General features: G+C 39.4%; 1 protein-coding gene across 7 annotated transcripts in view; it reads right to left on the bottom strand.

Moving 5' to 3' along the window:
- NAV2 (neuron navigator 2) overlaps positions 1-22,009 on the bottom strand; it is a 410,392-nt gene that overhangs the window by 157,656 nt on the left and 230,727 nt on the right. For all 7 annotated transcript variants that reach the window (XM_055721725.1, XM_055721726.1, XM_055721720.1 and 4 more), the window contains exon 2: positions 5,275-5,392. In XM_055721725.1, the coding sequence (XP_055577700.1) occupies positions 5,275-5,392 (118 nt within the window). The remainder of the gene's footprint in view (positions 1-5,274; positions 5,393-22,009) is intronic.

The raw sequence follows: 22,009 nt of genomic DNA, 5'->3' as shown, positions 1-22,009 counted from the left end.
TTCCCTAGTCCTCCAGAACTTCCAAAACATTACATGATGCCTTTAAAACCAGTGCTAGCAAACCATAATTTTTATAATAGTATTACCCGGCTCTTTTACGCTTTTGCACACTAACTACCTAGACTCACCTACCTGAAACTGCCTTAACTGTTAGTGACTTGTTTCCAAAATTCTGCTGCAATACAGTGTTTGACTTTTTCTGAGTTGTTTTGGTTTTGGGGGGGTTTGGGTTGGTTTTTTTTACTATGCAAATGTAAAATCAAAATATTTACTCAACACTGATATTTTGTGGGTATTGCTACAGGCTTGGAGTACAAGCTTGGTTCTACAGCTGTACACTAAAGGTTAATCCTATAAACCCTCTAAACTAACTAATACAGCCTTCTGTAACAGGGGAAAATAAATGGTGAATGAAGATGTAAGCCACCTTAAATTTTTCTGTCAGGAGAAATTTACATCCAACACACCAGCTGTTTGGGATGTTACCTCTTTATCCTCTTGCTTTTTTACACTGTGGTTATATTACCATTCTCACCTAGAAATCATTCCTTTTGCCCTTGTGCCTTTTTATCAACTTACAAGATTTCATCAGCTATCCTTGTACTCTTCTGATCAACTGATTTGCAGCTTATTTCATTACTATCAGTCTTCTGCATTTTCTGGGCTCCACCTTTTTGTTGTTGTTTTTAGACAGTTGTTTTTACTTCCTCTCCAAAGCTAGGTCAAAGCAAGGCAACCTTCCCTCCCACCTGTGAACCTGGAGGGTTTTTTTCCCCCCAGATGATGATTCTTCATCAGTTTCCAGTGACTCATCACTTCCTTTCATGCTGTTGACCTTCTCTATCACAGGTGATTTAGGATGCAGATGACCAGAAATAGTTGGTGGGAATCAGAGAAGTAACAAGAACTGGAGTTTCTGCTCCATCAGGTGCTGTTTCTGCTTACTCCTGGGCAAACAAAAAAAATCACCTTTCCATGGGTAAGTTTATGCCCTACCTTTTCACCTTCTAATCCACTGTCAACTCACCTATGGCCCTTAGTTAGTCCTTTCACTAGATTAATGCAATTATCAACCCCTCCCTGCTGGTGCAAGAGCAATGAAGAGCAGGTGGAATAAAAAGCAACCAGAAGAGCTGGCAGTGGGGCTGAACTGTAACTCACACCTCTCCATTAAGCCCAGGAGGGCAAGACTTCGGCAGTTCAGCCTAGGCTGGGAAGATGGATCCAAGTGGCCCCCAGGCATATTTGTCACTTTGCAGGAATCTCCTAATTCACCAGGCAATTGTTTTGATGCTCCCATTCCTTGGCCATAAGCTGGACCCTATCTTCCACCCTTCCACCTAGCTCCAGGCAACAGTGCTTCCAGCAGGCAGGAGGTCGGCTGCCCATCTTGCGGAGATGATTGGCAAGAGCCAGCAGTGAATGAGGCAAGGATGCGGTGTGCCCATAGGCAGCATGATGGTCCAGCTCCCAGCACAAGTCACTGAACATAGGGGATCTTGGGAATGTGTCCCATCTCACAGCTGCACAAGCACGGATTTCTGCCTGAGGTAAACAGCAGCTCACAGCTACCGGTTCTATTTGCCACATAGGAATACTGCATCATTTAGCATAAACTGGAAGTCACTGGCAATCATAAAAGCTCTCACGGCTTTCTCAGCCTTAAGCAAGATGTAAATACACAACCAAAGAAATGTGAAATGCTGGAGATTTTCCCTAAACTGACAGCGAGTCCACACAAATTCCATCGTCACTTTTTTTTTTTCCCTTCACTGTGAATACAGTGAATTTCGTTCAAATGCTTTAAAGAGTTTGCAAACTTTTCCCATTTGTACACAGACTGAGGGGTGTACTAAGGAGACAGAAGAAACCAGCTGTGCTGTTCAATGAAAGCAGCAACAAATGACATTGAGCTTTCTTTAGCTGGATCTGAACCAAGGATTGGAAAATGGTACTTAAAAAGAATATTTGGGTTTATTTATTTTGACAGGATGTATATTATGAAACTGCAAGGCAAATTATATGAAAACACAAATGAAAAGGAACCTTTAGCACAAAAAGTTGCACAGAATACTTTAAAACTACTGGCCCATCAGCCATCAGTGTCCTGTTTATATAGGTACAGCTACGCATTCCTGGTGGGAAAAATCTTCAGCAAACGACATTCCGTCGAGTGCATGAAAAATTATAATCAGAACAAATCAAAAGCATTTCATTAAGCATTATACCAAATAAAATTGGCTATGGATGGATGGTTTAACCATCCAAAAGAGTAAGTCCATGCTCTTCATAATAATGAATTAAGCCTTCTGTTACAACCTTAGCAGCTGTTCTGCATTACTCTGTACTTTAGGCATACCCTTGGAAAAGGGATGACTTTTCTTGAACATATGAATGAATACTGTTCAATAAAATTCCTACATTTGCGTAGGAACTTTCACCTGCAGCTTTTAACTGTACAGCCACTCAAATATTAGTAAAATGAACCTTTGGGTAATGTCCCACTCAAAATATGGTAAGAGTTATCACTAGAGAGTACTGCTAGGCTTGATCCCAAGGTTCTGGTTTGAAACATAAGCCTGTAGCCTTTCCCTGCAAACGTAGTAACACAATTTTCATGAAAGCAGACAAAAGCTATGTATAAAGCCACAGCTTTTGTATCTGATCTGACTTCGGTTTTATCTAGTCAATTAAAATATTCCATAAAATATCCTAAGCATCAGCAGGAAAACTCCTATTGGACTGGGTTGAAGTTTAGTAAGTTTTATTTTAGCATCGATTCTAAGTCTTGAAAATTGAACGTTCTTACAGGGAACAACAAACAATTTGATATACAACCAATTTCAGGACATGCACAGACCCAATGTATCTGCATTCCTGAATTTAAATATGGCTACTACTATGTTTATATGGCATTAGTACAGCATATTACTTATGTATTCTTTTATAGACTCATAAATTTTGAACTGAAATAAACAAGAATACTATTAATGCATTTCAATAGACTTGCAAATAGAAAAAAAACCTGTCATCGTATAATGCTTCCATATCATCATTAGCAGTTTTAAAGCCTGAAGATTATTTCCTATGAAGTCGAGTGCAGTGATACTCAGTTTCATGTCTTTTTAGAATTGCTCCTTGTTTGGATCCTAAGGTAAAAGAACTACCTATAGTTATTAATAATATTAAAATATTTAACTATTTCACTTAAGAAACGTAAGCAGAAAGGACTGCAAGCACCGTCTCTGTATAATCATTAACTCCTAGCGAGTCTTCATTAAAAAATAATAAACACATTCATTCTTTTTCCAGCTTTGGATATTAAATAGTATTTCAAGATTCAACAGCTGTGATTTAAATCTCAGATGGTGAACACAAGAAAAACTGTGTCACTAATAATAAAACCTGAATCAATTTTGATGACTTTGGATAACCTCCAGATACTCCAGGCACACGACAAAAAGGAGGAAGGATCTTCATGGCTGCTTTTCCACATAGCACACCACAACATAAAAAAGAAAAACCCCTCCTGCGCTGCATATGGAAGCTTTCTCAGTATGCAGTCTTGTTTGTTAGGAAAAAAGCTTGTATTCTGTAGGCTACAGTTACAGCTGCTTCTAGGTGTGAAAGTTACCGCCATCTTTGTGACAATGAGATGCAGCATGCCTAAGGCCATGCACAGCAGATACAAATTACTTTCTTCACTGTTAATTTGGAGGATTAAGCTGAGAATGTTTAAATATGAACTTCCTTTCACCTGGAAAACATTCTCAGAAAATTAAATCCTTTACCTTTTACTTCAACTCTTGAAAGCTAACAGACCTAATCTTAAATATTAGCCAAAAGGCAGCTCTAAGAATGGCTGAAAAGAAATGCAAAGGTGAGCCAAAGCAAAATAGAGGAAGCAATATTATTTCTGTGTATTTTAGAGGGAGTGACGTCAATTTTGTAAGAGTTTTCACAAGTCTATACTCAAACAGCTACATTGAAATATTTGATAGAACTGGGTTCACATTTTGATGGTGGTATTCTTACATGCACATTCTCACGCGAAACTTTTCTACAACAGTGTTAATGCAGGGCAGCTAGATGTTATTAGGTGTTGATTCCTTTTGTGCACTTTTCCTAGGTTTACAAAATTTTTCCCAATTAAAGGAAACAGCTATAAGATGAAGCATTGTTCATGGTGAATACCTGTCAACACACAATCAATTCACAGCCTGTTTTTATACATCTGTAGCTGCACGGCAGGTCTCCAGAATACTAGTGAGATATAACATTGCTCTACAACACAAACAAAATCTTTTTTGATGTATTCCAGCGTGCTAGCAGAGTCATTGGAATGATGCCTCACAATTTCATCTGAGGATGAGGAGTGCTTGCAGATTTGTACCTTAAATCAAGGAACTAGCATCTCAAACACATATAAATATGCATGCACTGATGTCTTGTTACTTCACTGCCGTCTTCTTAATTTGCATCTCAAATCTGTCAGTTCGCTTCTAATAATAGTTGTCCTAATTCTCATTAGCAGGCTTTCCGATTCCATCAATCTCCATTGGCTCATGCATGTGTTTTGTGGCATCCCAAGTACCAGATGGATGAGCCTCTGAAGGAACTAATGAAGGATCCAGGCCGAAGGGAAGAGGGACAGTATGTGGCTTTACATGGGACTAATGGAGAAAATGGTTCAGAACCTTCATTATCTACAAACGGCGCAAACTGAGAGAACTACAGGCTTTGTAGAACCCTGCCTATATTTCAGATTTGTCCTAATGACAAATTATTTTCCTCATTTGAAAACTCATTATGAAAGGTATTTTTTTCTGCCACACAAAAATTATACTCCTCCTCCTTTCCTGGCTGCTTATATGGATTTTCTAAATCCAGCTGGAGACAGGAGGTTGAACACAGCAGGTCAGTATCACTGTGAATTATGTTCAGACCAAACCCCCAAAGGTATCAGAAATAGACACAGTGAATCCCAGCAGGAAAAAAAAATAAAAATCCCTCATCAGTTGCTTTTTTGACATCCAGCTGTGCGGAGCAATATTGCTATGTCAGGAGATCTTTTCAGCAACATCAAATATTTTTCCAATATGCTTTAAAACAAGGCTTTAGTTAATTAATTAGTGAAGTCCCTAAAGGAAAATAAACTACATAATTCCATGCAGTTTGATGGATTTCCCCTCCTGTGTTTATACAGGAGATAAAAGACAGTGAGTTTCTAAGGGAGTTGGTGGATACCCGGTACAAAACCAGAAAGTCACTCACCTACAACCTGGATTATTTCAGCTAATAAGACTCCATCAGTCACATCTTGCTGCAGATCCTTTATCAATCTCTTGTGACCAGATTTTGCCAGATAGTGATTAGCCCAATCCGTATAAATCTGTTAGGACAAAGATACACAAAAATAAACTGTTAGTCATAACATCAACCTTAAAAATGTGACTTCTTTGTTTCTCTCAGTATCCGGGAGGCTGATTTAAGATCACTGCTTTTTTGCTCTTTGAAACAAGTCAACAATATTAAAATTCAAGGCATTGTGCAGATCAAGTATTCAGCTTACAATAGCATGGCTTTTCCTATTCAGAAATCTGACATCAAAGCTTGCAGAAGATGATAGTAAACTCCTGAACATGATACAGCTTGACTGGATCACTGGGTGGACAGCTAAATATTCTACGGCACTAACAAGTGTGTGGATGAGATTTCATTCTCCACTCAACTATTTTTTTGCACTTCTCCCCCCTTTGACATTTCTTTTTTATATTTGCTATTGAGAAATTTTAAAGATTCTTTTCCAAGAACCACTTCTGGTAGATATTAGCCATATAGTAATTTCATTTTCAGGAAACTCCTTTGTTATATTAATCAACAAGCCTTTTAAAGGTCTTAAAAATCTACTGATTTAATGAATCCCATTCACAGGTTAAACAGGTCTATTAAGTTGATTTTAATCTCTCACGCAAACTTCTAACCGTTGGGATTTATTTTAAAACTATTATCTGAAAACTAAGCCAACGAAGCAGTCAAAATCCCTCTTGAATTTGCCTTAAGTATTGCTCACTACATGCTAGCACAACTTATCAAAGATCACCAGGAAACTTGTAAAACCTTTTTAAGCTATGTTATCAAAACGAAGGAAAAAATACTTGATTAGGAATTTCTGCTTATGAATTAAGTAGTATTTCTTGTTCTTCATATAGAACAAAATCTATGGGAAGTTTTTTTTATATGATCTATATATATTCCAAAAAATAAAGTAAAAACAACTAAATATCAGGATTTTACCTTCTACATACACAGAAATATATTAAGGTTCATCCCTGCTCTTAAGAGTGTCTAGCATATTAGAAATACACTCATCCCAACTCAGTCTGTTAGTAAGCAGCAGTAGATTCAACGCGTTTTCTAGAGCATAACACATGCCAATCCTCCGCCCCTATAAACCACCATGTACTGGCTTGTGGGGGTTTTTGTAGTTTTTAAATTCAAGCGCTATGCTGGTGACAAATGCCTCGCACTAGCGGGTGAATCACTGACCTGGAGGGATCAGTCCCCAGGAGCCCAGGGAAAGCTCTCCCTGTGCATTGCCCAGGAACTGCTGTTTTCCTTCACATCTACAGATGGGGAGAGGCCAAGGCGAAGGGCCCTAGCCCTCGGGGCTGTGATCACCAGCTATGAAGATTCCTAACCCCAGCCTTAAGGAAGCAGATGTAAACCATGGCCATTAAAATCGGATTTTCTCTGCTGACAACACAATGTTGGAACAAAATATGGGTTTAGAGCCATTCCCCCTCCACTACCGCTCTCCCGAGCTATGCAACCCCCCCCATCATTGTATATCAGCGTGGATACTTTACATTACTAGTATCACCGAGCATAGCCATGGCTACTAATCCCAGCAGCATCCTCAGCATCACATTGAAAATGCAAGGCTTATGTCCTCCTCTGTGGGAGTCAAAAGCCAACTGCCAAGTCTAAGAGTCAAGTATTTGCTACACAAGACAGAGGAACCTGGAAATAATAGGATTGTAACTTCATGCTCCTCTTGCACTCGCTGATTCAATGTTAATATGAAAATGAAGAACAGATATTTTGACTAGAGTGATTTCAGTTACAAAGTCTTCATCATTTGGTTTTTGTTTTGTTTTGTTTTTTTAAACCTGTAGAACACTACTGGTAGCAGCAATGAACAAGTCACTTATAACCTGAAACATATGTCCCTATTTTCCATCATTTATCCTCTAATTTCATCTTCAGAGCAGCAGGATGTGCATTTCCTATGCCAACAACGTCACAGACTTGGACAGAAAAACATGCTGGAACACCTCCGTGAAGAAAAACAGAGCTGAAAAACATCTCAATGACAAACATCTCAATGAAATAAATGCTGAGTACACGAGTGATTTCCCTAGCTGGCTGAAAAAAAGAAAAGGGAAAAAAATCCCCCACACTTTGCACAAACCAGACATTGTGTTCCTTAGCTCTTTACAAGAAAACATTTTCCATAACAGGAAAATAGTTTTAAAGATCCAACAACTTCAAGGAACTAAGGTTGACTTCACCTATTTTTCTGCCACATGGTTGTAGCTTATCTACAAGTAAAGACAGATCGGGAAACAGGTTGAAAACTACTTCACCAGCACAAGGGTCCACACGCACCCCTACACCATTACTGTGCTTTAGCTGACCAGCAACATATCAAATACAATACCTATGTTTCTTTTAATGGGAGGGCTATGATGAAAGTCCTGATTTATCACAGAAGGACTTCCAGCAAATGTAGGATAATACTTTGATGCATCAGTTCCAGCCTGGCTCATTTCCATGGTGGAGCTCATCATGCAATCAAACATGTGCTGGGATCAGCCCTAGAGTTGAGACACCCCAAGGCCAGAGAATAGGCAGAGCAGACCCCTCCTGGCAGAGTCTGAAATACAGCATCAGCAAGACCCTGAGAGCTAGCTGGATTGATTTTTTAAGTTAAACAACAGCATGATAATGCGTGACTGGCATGACAAAACTGCTATTTTGTTGACATTTCCTACTGCACTAATTCCTGCTGCATCCAGGAACGCTAGATCTTACATCTATACCCTGCAAATAAATTGCATCAAAGAAATCCCTACCCCCCTTAACAAATCCTCCTGGTAAAGGAGACAACTTGAAACACCCCCAAATACCCACTGTCTGAATCACTGTCTCCAATTACACATAAAGAAACTCCCTCTGTCGGCAAATTATTCCTGTCATGCCTACTTGCTGTGCTGAAGTGAATTCCTGTGTTTGCAAGTAGTTTTCATGCTCATAAAATATTCCATTAAATGCATCAATAATGCATGCCAGTATGGAGAAAATATTTGTTTCTGGGGTATTTAGGGGGGGTGGAATATCATTTCATTCAACTAGTTGATTAGGGATGCCTTTTGCAGGAAAATTCAGGTATAAGGAATCTGTGCTGCTCTTAAAAACTTTATCATACTATATTATTTTGCAATACGCGTAACATGCAAAAAGATATTTTTTAAACTGACTGGGCTATATATTTACAAGCCCTGAAGCAATCTTACGCATACAGTATTATCCAGGCTTATTGTAGGAGATCTTCATGGTCACTGCTCATTTTTATGGCATATATTAAGCTAATTATGGAAACTTTCCAGGATGTTTTCTAAAACTGTTTGTTGCAAGTCTTTGTAATGTACTACACAAATATGATTCCTAATGTTTCTTTTCCTTTTCCATACAAACAAGTGAAAAAAATACAAGTGTACAATGGTTGCTATTTCTAGACACATTAGAAGTGTTTCAAAGCACACAGTGTTTTCAAACGTTCAAAACTAGGCAAATAATTGGGAAAACAATAAAAGAACTAGGAAAACACTGCTGAGAAACTTTCCATTCATATATGCCTATCTACGCACGTGAATTTTGAGTGTTCCTTAGGTATTTTCAGCAAATGGGTTCAAGTCACACATTTGAAAATTCACATGAAAATTACCGAAACAATTATCTAGTTAAAAACCCCCAAACCTTGCAATATGAAATATTCGATCCACTACAAGCAAACAGATAATGCCTTATTATATATTCCAGCATGGGCTTTAAAAAACATTCAGTGATTTCCCACAGTATGAAAATCACTGGAAGCAGCTTCATTATGTTACTTAACAAAACAACATGATTTGGGCATTATCACCTTTAAGCAGGTCTTTGTGCCTGAGACCAATCAGTTTAATTTTTAACTCGGGGCTAAATTCTGGGTTTTGATAAAGGTGGACTCAGCTTTTTGGTAGCTTTTTTCCTCTGTAGACTATGATCTTAGGAATCCAATTATCTAGGAACAAATTAAAAACAAATGTGAAAGATCTTTTTCTTCACTCTCTCCCCCACTCCCCTTCAATCCATCAGGTTTGAATTAAGAACAGTACAGGTAAATAATGATTTTGGAAAAATTCAGTACATTGTGAGTCACAGCCAAAACACTATTGCACTAAATAGCAAGGCTTTAAGCAAAAAAAAAAAAAAAAAAACCCAAACAAAACAAAACAAAAAAAAACAAAAACCCAACCCAAACAAAAACGCAACAACCCCAAATTCTAAAGCTTTTGAATGAAAAAGGACTGATGATCAGTTAAGTGTTCCATGAGTAAGAACACTGCATTTCGAGATTTAGGGGGGGGGGGTTTCTCCCTGCGCCCCTTAGCTTCAGCAGAAAAGGTGCCTTCTGCAGAATGGGTACTTTCTTCGAGACCACACAGCTACCACTAAGCACTTGGGGAGGGCTGGGGAACATACTGCCCAGTAAAAAAGCAAAACCCCTGACGTTTCTGTCCACTTAAAATGTAATTTATACAGTCTTTTTAACCTGGGAAAAATCAACCCAGAAGGCAAATAAACTAGAACTTGCCTAGCTAGCCATAACAATCTGAAGCTGGCATCTCAAACCACACTATTCCCTTCTCCAGATACCATTTTTGGAGGCAATAAGCTGATACCTGGGTGCTCAGACACGCTGCAGTCTTCAGGTTCTTCTCGATCTGCTGGCAGATAGGGCCACACACAGCATCTACAGGACTATATTCCTCTGTTCCCACAGTCAGTCAAACCCAGGAAACTGAGCATGAATAAAGTCATGAGAGCAATGCATCCAGGAAGACTCTTTAAAGATCATAAAGGAGCCGCAGTGTACCCATGGAGCTGCAACCAGATTAAGGTTCCAGGTATTATCATGTATTCCAGGGTCTCCTTTAAATGTAATTCAGTTCCAAATGGGAAGGGCAAGCCATACCCAATGTTTTTTGCCTCCCCATTGGTATTCTAAAGTACGCTTGTTATGAAAAGGGTTCACACAAAACTAGTTGAAAAGAATTCTCCTTTTCTACACAAGCAGAAAATATGCCTGAACCTGTTGTTACGCATTTTCACCAAAAGAATAAATCTGATTATAATAAATGTCCAAGTATATTTTCAAATTGTTCTTTCCCTCCTTCACCATGTCAGTTCCTAACTAATCAGAGACTGATTGTTTTCTTCCAATAATTATCATGAATCAGGATCTGGTGAATTTTGTAACAGCTGAAGAGCATCTTTTTGATATCATGTAGCATAATTAGAGCAGAGCAAGGCTTTTTTCATGATTGAATAGCAGGGTTAGTCACATCGATGAACTCCATCAGAACACCCATTAGAATGCAACGCCTGTGTTCCTGCCAACCAAACCACACTGCCTGCTGAAGTTCACAGGGGAAAAAATCCCCCTGAAACCTAAAAATAGACCCAACAGATTGAGATGATCCTAATGGCAATGCCTGCAGTTGTTACAATGCTATGAGGGAAGGAAAGCCCATCAGATACTCATTGCTACCCCACGTAATGGGGTTTACACACACAGAGTGTCATGAAATCACAATTTTTGACTGGTAAACGTTAATTGCAGTCTCATGTTGATCCATGCTACTCTCCAACACAATGATCTTCTTAATAGATATCACACTGCAAAGCCCAGAGGTAAATAGCTGAAACCAAAGGTTTAGCCAAAAAACTCATCCCTCAGAAGCACCTCTGGCTCCAAGGAAACACACTAAGGATAACAGCTATTTTGAAAGTGCATAGAGATTATGGCCCTGACAATAACATGGCTGATATTTTGCCAGGTTACTGGCAGAAGGACAACTAAGCGGCACATGGTTAAAAGAAAAATAAAAATAAAGTGTAACAGCATTTGTCACAGACATTTTTTCAGAGATTTCTTACAACTTGTTGCCTTACTTGCACCCACGTGCTTCTTAAATCCTGTAGGAAGTCCGTACCCATACATCTGTACCATGACACAAATCCCACTAAACAGACAGTACTGGCTCTTCTAGAAGGAGTACACCTTTGTGCTGCTATCCAAAAGGCTGTTGGGGGTTTCCTCCCCAATGTAAGTTCTTGCAAGAGAAAAAAAAAAAAAAAAATAAAAAAGGCTTAAAAAGCAGGGCACAGAATTGATGTGTGCCCACATTTCTCTGTGTTACATAAAAGGTATGAGTGGGCTTTGAGGAAAGAGTTCTGTCTGCTCCTTTTCTTTAAGGATACAGCTAAAGTTAAGTACACAGTAGAATACGAAGCAATAATACACTGTCCTGAGGGATACATGCAGGTCCCCAGTGATCCCCAACTTGGAGGGAGTGGTGGACATATGGGACAGGCAGTGAATGGTGCAGTGGGCACAGACACCAGCCTTAGGCTACATGTCTTCTCTCCCAAGCACCCTGAAAGTCAGGGTGGGAGCCTGGGGACTAGTTTACTCCATCCTACCAGCACCTTGGTGCCCAGCACCAGCCAAAAGGGAGGAAACCACCAGAATCTCCAAGTCTCAGGTGATGTTGGACCAGATTGCAGGTGGCCTCCTGACAGATAGGTGACCTTCCTGAAAGGAATCCATACTTTCGCAATCCCCTAAAAATAGCTGTCACAATAATTAGCTACTAATTAGTATCAAATACGATGCCCATAAAATACTATTGATTATCTGAAGTTCTGGGACTTCCCAGTTATCGGCTACTGGGAATGCTGTAATCAGCCGAAGTCTTGGTTCCCACTTCTTTAGGGAGACAGAGGTAACTTGGCTTATTTTTTATTGTCAAGCAGAACTAAACTACATGACTTATTCTACTCGCATGTGCAAATGTTTGTTGGAACAGCTTTAAATTATTAGTCAGTTGGTGGGAGGTATTCTGCTGAATATTACATTTTACTGGAGCTTACTGCATTAACTACCCTTTGGAAGTTAAATAGAGAAATGGGTAATTTAAGCAAACACCACCGGGACTATTTATTTCTCTCTCTTTAAAGCCTTATTCCCGACTGGAGAGACCTATTCTCATGCATATGACTGCTATTCAAAAGCAATGGCCTGACTCACAGCACACACAGCCAAGCATGTGTGTAAATTTGAGCATGCTTGCAAGCCTGCCCAGTAATAGAGCCTTGGATTACCCACACTTCAGGCACTGCTGCCTCTGACTTGGGCAAAGCGCGGCTTTGGTAGGTGTTAAACAAATAATACGCTTTCAACTGCCTAGCTGGCACCTTTCTTACTCTTACCCTACTGAAGATTTTACCACATTAAATATAACAAAAGGAGGAGAGAGGTATTCCCCCCCGCCAGCAGGACAGGTTCCGAGCCCCGTTACAGACAGGCAGCGAGGTCAGGATTTCCCACCAAAGCAGCATTTCCCAGCAGCAGAGAGTGAAGCAAGGCGAGCAGTTGTGCTGTATCACCAGGCTCTGCTCCCATTATACACATTGCCCACGTACAAATCCCCTTCAAGCTGGAACCACACACTAAGCCAAGCAGGTGGCCACTCTTGTTCCCCCTTGCAAAACATTTTAAGTCCCGAATAGAAATGAGATTACATTCACACCTGCATCAATTCCTTTGCATATCTGTAAGTGAAAGAGAGTTTAGATCGCTGAGCTGATCAGCAAAACTCACTCCAAGTCATACCTGGCCACAGTGAATCAACTGATTTGATCTCACGCCAATGAAGTTTAACTGACCTCAGCGAGCAAGGGAGGCAAACGTACTGTTTTTTTCAGCGTTTTCTAAAAAGTCACCTAAAGCGCACACCAATATTGTCAAATATCACAGTTGTCATACATGAAACAAACCCATTTACATCTACTATCACACACAAATATCAACAGAAAAGGGCTTATCTGCAAAGGTGATACATTTCTACTCCGAAGACAAATCACAGAAAATCTTAAGAAGCTGCAAGCTGCAGAAGAAAGGGAAAAAAGAAAAAAACCAAACACGACTTCTGAGACTGAAGTTAGTTACTGTTCAACAGCACCGCTGCCATTATCAAGGAGCCCAGAGCTGCTTACTGTTTTATAATGGTCACAGGAAAATTTACTTCTCCCACGAGCAGGGACCCGAAAGGTTGTACTACTTATTGGCATATTTAACATTAATGTATGCTGCTCAAGTCCAGCTTGCTCTTTCTTCTCAAGGGGTCTACAGTTAAATGATGACATATACGCTGGCATGCAAAGCTTGGATGGTTAATTTTAGCTGAAGTCACGCATGCACAGCGCTCAGATTTCTACACTGTCACATTTTACAACTCCCACCCCTCCTGCCACTCTCCCCTTACAGCCCCACTGCTCGCTTCTCTCACTATTCTCTGTAACAGAGTTTCAATGGTTCACACCAAATAGGATCGATATATTTTACACATGCACTCTTAAATAATGAAGCTATTCACAGCAAGCATAAAGTTTGGCAGGTGTTTTGCATGAGATGCTGTAGGCATTAAAACAGAATTACCAGAATTATTGTGGGATTTTTGTTTGTTGGGTTTTTTGTTGCTGTTTTGGGGTTGTTGGGGTTTTTTTTGTTAGCTTTTTGTTTTGCTTGTTTGTTTGTTTTGGGTTTTTTTTTGTTTGTTTTTACACAAATCCAAAGACTTTCTACCCACTATAGAAGACAACCCCTTCATCTAAATGCTCCCAGTGTCTGTGGGGATTTATGCTCTGAACAGAAATCCAAAATTTTGCGTGCCATAAAAATCCAGATTCCCATGCAAGTCACCCTAAATCCCACGGTCTGACCATGCTGCTGCCACTCCTTTAAAATACACAGAATTGGCCCTTGTAAGCTGCTTTGCTTGAAATTTTTTATATTAAAAAAAATAACGTTACCAACGTTGACAAGGTGAGAAGCGACGACTGCTCTACTTACCCTCTCACCAAGCTGAAGGATTGACTTCTGACATTTGAACTGTTAATTTTTCAAAAGGCACACTTCTGCCAGAGTAAAATCTATAGGGGTCTTTTAACCGGTCCATGGAAAGTAAATAAGTTGGTAGCCACAGTGTCTCCACATCAGCTCTCCCCTCCAGCAAAGGCTACTCAGTGCAGCGGAGGTGTGTGTTTGTTTTGGGGAGGTGAGGGGTGAGCAGGGCTTTGATGGAGTTTGAAGAGAACACCCTGTACTGTGACTATCCCAGACGTAAGTAGCTGCTTTACCTACACAGCACTAAGCACTGTGTCTCTGATGTGCCCAGGAACACTCCACAGCCCTACCACCAAAGACAGGCACCGCGTTGAGTGTGAGACAGGGGGGAGGTTTGCACATGTTCCCCCCACCAAAAACCCTGACTACTGGGGACGGGAGGGAGATCTAACTTCGGGCAGCTACAGTCTTAAAATACAGCTTTCTGCTATAAGCACCCAGTACTGCAATACTCAACGAGGCAGGTCCCAAAACTCAATGTAATTTTGGCACACTTGGCCTGTGACAGCAAATAAGTCTTCTAAACTTTTCTAATTTCTCTATTTGGAAAAGGTGTGTCAGACTGTTCCAAACAGCTGTTATAATTTAATTGGTATTTTTCACCTGGGGTCACAAAGCTGTATGGTTTCAGTATCATCTCCTCTGGGCAGAGTGCCACGGCCACATGAGGGATGAAACCAGACAAACTATCACTGCTGTACTGGATTCTGAGAAAGAAAGTGTAAGAAAAAAACTCCAAGAGATATTAACAATCTGAAGAAGGCTGGAAATAAAACCTGACTTGCCGTGTAGCATCTCAAACACAGACTCATTCCTCTGCTCCATTTACTTCACCAAAACAACGTTCACAGTTGTGAAGTAACTCCAATTGAAAGTAAAATGAATCCCAAAGGCAAAAGGCTCTAAATGATTTCAACTCCTAGCAATGCGTGAAGATGAGTGTTACCTGATTCAAACTGTGACGCCAGAAACATTGCAAGCACTTTTCTTAATTTTTAAACAAAAGCAATTTACTGTGGGGATCAGGGAATCACAGAAATTGGCCTCTGTCTCACCCAAGAGACCAAACACCAACTCTCTTTTAGCTAAGAGGGACAAGACAGCTTTCCCTTTAGGGTCTACTTAGTGCTCGATTGAAAAAACTAAGTCTTCAAAACCAAGAGCTGGGTAGGTTGTGTCCCTACCAAGACCCTGAAGTCACCAGCACACTATCCTCCACTCCCATGAATAGGATGCCTAATGTCACTCAAAAAAACAATAAATCATCTGCACTGCCTTTCTCACTCTGTAAACATGTAATTTAGGTCAGTGTCCATAATTTATCCTAAGAGGCAACGCTTCTGAAGTTGCCAGAAGTTGATGAGAGGTAGTGCTCCCCAAACACTTGAAATGACATAAAGCAAGATGCAACCAAGACATGGATGAAAAAGATCAGTGCAACTGAGTTATGAAGGCCAACCGCCTGATCATCACGGTGTCTGCCAAACAAGGTGAATGCAAGATATGGAGATGGAAAGAACAAATGGAGGAGGAAACAAGAGCCAAACATGAGGAAGCACTTGACCACACACTTGCTTCAAGCATGTACTCAAGTCTCAACAAGTTAGCAAACGTTTAACTCTTCTGAACAGGAATACTGTACTCAAGTTGTCATTAAAGAATTACATATTTATTCTACTGTTTCTAAAGATTATTTGTGGTGAGAGTAAGACTGAGAAGGGGCCAATTATCTTTCAAAAAGCTTCTATATATTCTACCCATGCTTCTATTTCTAACATTCCTCCTGCTCTCGGGCACTGTCAGAAGTTGGACAGTTGGCTAGACAAATATTAGGTTTGACCTACTTTTGAAAGACCTATTTTTATTTTAAGCTGCATTTTTAAGATAGTGAAAAATACTTTGTGACAGCTGAGCATTAACTTGTGTGGCAAAGAGTCGATCCCAAAGACGTGTAAAAAGACTAAGAACCTCAAAAAGTTTCAGCATCCCAATTAAGAGCCAGATTATCACTTCCATGTACCCATCAAAATAAACAACCAAATTGTCAGAAACTTCAGATACTTTTTAAAATCCTAAACAAGGGCTAGATTTCCAGCATTTTTAAAACCTGATCCTCACTCTTCAATAGGGAAGAAGGAATATATATACATACCTATATGTATTTGTATCAACACACAGATGGGGGGAAGGGACAGCCCACACAGGTGTCTCACCCTAAATGTTTTGCTAATGAGAACTCAGGATAAAATTCTTGCATTTGGAAATACTAACAAGCATTTATCCATAGGTGGCAGTATTTCTGGTGTTGTGATGTCATTTATTATATTGCTACACATCCTAGAAATCAGGCTATAGCAATGAACTTTCTGCATACCCAGGGTTCACCAGTGTTTTGCCATATTTTACACAAAAGAATAAGGTGGTCTTCATAAATTGTTCCTGCTAAGCAGTTACTAAATCATAAACATTGGTTGCTTTATTTCCAAACACACAAAAAATAAAGTGCTGAATTAATTTCCACAAATGCTACAAACCTAATATAATCATCTTGCAGTTGGCCATCTGTTTCACAGATACGAATCTAACTGAATCTTCCAATGACTGATAACTTTCTAAATTAAATTGTCTGTGCTGACCCTGCTTTCAGCTTAGTTCCTCCTGTTTCCATTTAAAGGGTTTGGAGCACTTTCTATATAATGATCCACATGCCAATTATATAGTTAGAAGACAATTGGTAAGGGTTAAAGCTGCACATTTGGCAACAGATCCAACTCAGACGTGTAGCATCCTCATATGATGCAGGCTAAGGGGATATAAGAAAAAAGTTCTAGAGTACAGAGGTTACAGTAAAAACTCCTTAGTTCCCCTTCCTCCACTATGGTCTGTGTCACAAAGAAATACCTTTTCAATCAAAACGTATTTGTATATTTATGAAGAATGTAAGAAATACCCCTCCAGCAGGAAACAGCTAACCTCTGTAAATAATTAGATTTTATGGCTAATACAGAAGGATGAGTATTTTTAACCCTAAAGGCCATTTACAGACATGCTGGCAAAGACCCCAGTTCACTGTCTTTGAGATGAAGAATGACACTTTGCACGTTACAAGAGGAAAATTCTGCTGCTTCGCTCCCTACTGACCTTATGTATTATTGGGGAAGGAGGGAGGGGGGAGGCTTACTTCCATCCAAGCCAGCCCGCACGGGCGCTGCTGGAGGCACGATGCTAGGCTCATAGGCTCAGTAGACCATTGGCCTGATCTGCGATGGCAAATCCTATGCTCCTAATTAGAGAGGTTCACTAAAGTGACACTAGCCTATGCTTTCATTGATCTAGTGATTAAAATCAATGCTGTAGGGTTTTACGGAAATTTCTGATACTGAGCCTCTACTACAGCCTTCTAAACAAGAAAAAAAATAAATCCAGTAAAGTAAAAATTTTTATCAGGCTAGTGATTAATAATTTAAAATAATATTTTATGGTTGATCAAGAAATGAAAATACAAGCACAATTCCCACAAGGGTAGCAGGTTCAGGCATCTCCTCTTGAGAGCCTCCCTGCATAGCTAGCGGCCACTTAAAGGCCTCCTGCACCTTCCTGAAAAATTCATTCAAGCAAAGGAAATAACTTTTGCACTGCTCCTGAAGCTTTATTCAGAAATATATATAGCACAGTCCTTTAACAGCACTGTCATGAGGCAGATCAATTGTACATTTAATCTATTTTCAGTGCAAAGGGGTTTAGCATACAGATATTTAATGGAAATTGCTAAGTCTCAACCAGCATGACCTTCCTGGCTAGGGCTATGATTTTAGTTCCTTGTGATCTCTGTAGATACCCATCTCTTTAAAATGCAGATGGTTGAAAAAATTCTATTATTATTAATAATACTTTTTAAAGAATTATATGGCAGCAAGAAGCTTGATCAAAAGACCTGCAAACTCTGGAAAATTCAAGAAGCACAAGGCAGTGACAGCAGACTATCCTCCCAGGGGCCTCCATCACTCAAATTCCTATGTAATTTTATGCACACCTACATAATCCCTTTCTCTGGCTGAGATCCTGCATTTAAATCCTGCTTCTTTCTGAACAGCTACACCTAGGAGTGTTACTCCAGCAAACTTAAGTTCTTAAAATTAGCTGAGTAACAGGTTTAATGAGAAGATTGATAATAGGGAATTTATAGGGAATAAACCCCTGTAAATAATCCATTGTGGTCACTTTACCGGAGACCATAGATATTAAACATTTGACTTTTTTTTTTTTTTTTTTTACTTTGTCAACTCTTAGTTTTCCTTCAGAGAAGAACATTCACTTTGATCCATGCTACAGATATGGTCGAATGTTCACACAGGATAGGTGAAAGCACATCTATGGGTGAAACTGAGTATGGTCTACAGTAACATCAGATAAGAATAGGGCTTAGCTGCAGATAAAATAAGAGCAATTTACTGGTAATCATTCGGGAGGACAGAGCCTCCTGGCATAGAAACAAAGCTTAGGGACATCAGCAAAATCAGTTATTCTGTTTTGCCTGGAGCAAGGGTTGGAGGAATGTGGAACAAAGACCAGGCTGCTAGTTTAAAAAAAAAAAAAAGGAAAGAAAAAAGGGGAAAAAAAGGGCACATGCATACATATAGCCTAAAAATTTAATTCAGAAATTAACCACAGAGATACCAATACTAAGAGGAAAAAAAGAGCTATCAGGACTAGTTGTCTATTTTCCTGCTCAAACACAACCAATACTTATAGGATTACTTTCTCCAGTTCTTTGTCACCTATAGTTCAATCTGCATTAACTTTAGAAATAGCTCCCGTCCCCCGTCCCCCCCCCAAAAAAAAAAAAAAAGAAAAAACCCGGAGTTGCAATAGCTGTTGCAGCACAATGTTGAGATTTTAGGTTACAGGCCATTTTTTTCAAAAGGCAGGCTAAGAGCACTGTCTAAAACTTGGGATTGTCACAAATTAACTAAACCACAGGCAGAAGATTGAGTTGCAAATGAAATCTAAAACTACTATTAAAACAACCTAAAAGGAAAAGGCAGCTCGTTTTTTTTCTTTTAAAAACAGTGGTGATCCTACTGCCTAAGTCCCTGGTACTATCATTTTTGCAGTGTTGTTCTTAACACCTTTGGCAACACTTTTGTTGCAACTTTTGTTTGTTCCATGTCATAATCACTAGGATGCTATGGATTATCCATTTTTATCTCTACAAATAACTTCCCAGATATCTCTTGTAGGTTTTCTCCTGAGCCATCACTGTTGGACTCTTGAAGAGCAAGACTGCTTGGCATTAGGCTTTTACTTGTGATTGCATTTATCACTAAAACAGGCACGGCAGCCTCAGCAAAACAACAAATGCATTTCAAAGCATGTAAGCTGGTCACACTCTGTGAGAATCAGGATAGATTCAGGCAACTGACAATTAGTGTGTGGTTCTGGGCCAGTTGCATCGCAGCTTGGACATGGACATCATCTTAAGGACCTCAGTGAGGTGAGTGACACTTATAGGCATGAATTAAAGGAGCACGTGCTTGTCCTTATCACTGCGATTCTGACACAAAAGCCAATAAAGAAAAGAATTCCTACTGAACTATATAAGAGCTGACAAAGGCAGCAGCTGCTCTCTCCACAGGGCAAATTTATATTTAGAGTAGGAGTTGGGAAAAATAGATCCTTATAGAAATTAGTTTCCATTCATCCACTCTGGCCCCAACGCTATCCAGGAGACCCAAATATTCCAGAAAAAACTGTAAGTAAATTAGAGCACAATTTCATTATTTCATTTTTAAAACATGAGAAGGATCTAAATTCAACGAGATTCTCACTGATTTCATTTATATAGCGAAAAATAGATTGGCCAAACACTTTTTTTTTTTTTTTTTAAAGTTACATTATAAGGAATCTTCAAGTTTCCGACCTCAAGGTCATCACAAAGTGACCATGGCCATAAAAAAAGTATTCAGATTTAATTACAAAGTAACTCCAAACACATCAACATCTTATCAGCTTTAGCAACAATTACATTGAAGACACAAAGAACCAAATCCATACAGAAGTATTATGTTAAGTGCTCTCAACATTTCATGAAGCCACCAACCTTTCAGTTCAGTGCCATAACACCAGGAGTGGCTGAAGCACACAACACATGCTCACTAGATACTTCTACTACTCTGGTGAAACTATCATCTACCAGGAAAATTATCCTCTGCCATGCCTATTTAAAAGGTACACTAAATAGCAGTGATGACAACCATGCCAGACACTACCCCTGAAGGACTATTTTCCTGCACTTAAAAAACATGTTCATGTTTAAGTCCACAGGCACATTCAGAAGAGTCATGCAGAGACAGTTTTGCAGAGCACAGAGAAACTAACATTTCCCAACACACACTGTAAAGAATACTGATGAGCTGGTACAACAGTGCCGACAAAAGAAACAGATCTCATTGCAAGGGTTCAGAAATTCCTAAAGGTTTTGAAGGATGGATGCATGCTTTGGTGTAAGCCATTAAGTCCTCAAAGCTCCTCTTATTAGCGCATAAAGCAAAAATTTACTACTGCTACAGCATAGTTGACCTAAGAAATAATTATTGACTATGAACTATCTTAGGCAGTAACTGGTAGAAATTGTGATTACTTTCAAATCAAGCAATCTTAGATGTTGAGATTGTAATCAGCAAATTAAAAACCCCAAGAGCGTACGTGGTATAAAACATGGCATGAAATAATGCTGACGTTTGATAAGCTAAACTGGACTTAACCCATCTCCATGAATTCATTAGCAGGAAAGCCAAGCCACAGTCCAAAGGAGAAGCTGTTAGCATTTGCCTGTTGTATAAGGGGCAAAGTCTATGCAGTTTTATATGCTGACATTTGTCCAGCGTTTTGCAAACCAATAATGCAGAAAATAAGCTCTTAGCAATACAACTCTCAAATGAAACATTTACATATAACTGCATTTAGCACGTTTCTGTACTTCTACATTATAGATTTTTCCTTTTTTAGTATAACTTGTATTAAATAGCACATTAAAGTATTCTGACAATCTAAATGAATTAGTCTTTGTAGTATTTTAACACTCATGTCTATTTAGTATGATCCTTTACATTTTCTCTTTATGAACTACAATGTGACAATGCTCGGGTAAGGGATCAGGATAAGGGAGGGCTTTGCAAATGTTTCAGGGACACCTGCTTCATGCTGCTGACGTTTTCTCTTCCCAACTCTCTGCAGATGCTTGTCTCAAAAAGCAAATAAGCCAAAGATCAGATTAGCAGACGGATATTTCCATGGGCGCAGCAAAGAGTAGCAGACCTCGTAAAAGTACTTACTATCCCTGTGACCAGCCTCCACCCCCACAGGATTAAACACAGTCAGCATCAGTTGTGGCTAACCAGTAAAGCAGATGTCTAACAAAGTAATAAACTTGTAATTTTTCCATGGGGTTAAAAATTTCCCTCTCCTTTCCAATATAGAGCAAAAGATCCATGGACCCCCAAATGTATTTGCATACTGCTTTATGCTACCTTGAGACTCGCTTTATTTCCCAATCAGTCAACTCATTGGCAATCACTTGTCAGCAAAAAAAAACCCAACCAAAAACAAACCCACAACAAAAAAGCTTGTTGAGCAAATGTCAGATAAAATTAAATTAAACAGTCAAAGATCAGCAATGAACAGCTGACACCAAACTGAACCCAACACATGGCC

Source organism: Falco cherrug, chromosome 10, assembly GCF_023634085.1.
Source record: "Falco cherrug isolate bFalChe1 chromosome 10, bFalChe1.pri, whole genome shotgun sequence".
Taxonomy (NCBI): domain Eukaryota; kingdom Metazoa; phylum Chordata; class Aves; order Falconiformes; family Falconidae; genus Falco; species Falco cherrug.
The sequence above is the reverse complement of the archived record's forward strand: the minus strand, read 5'-3'. Positions and strand labels throughout refer to the sequence as shown.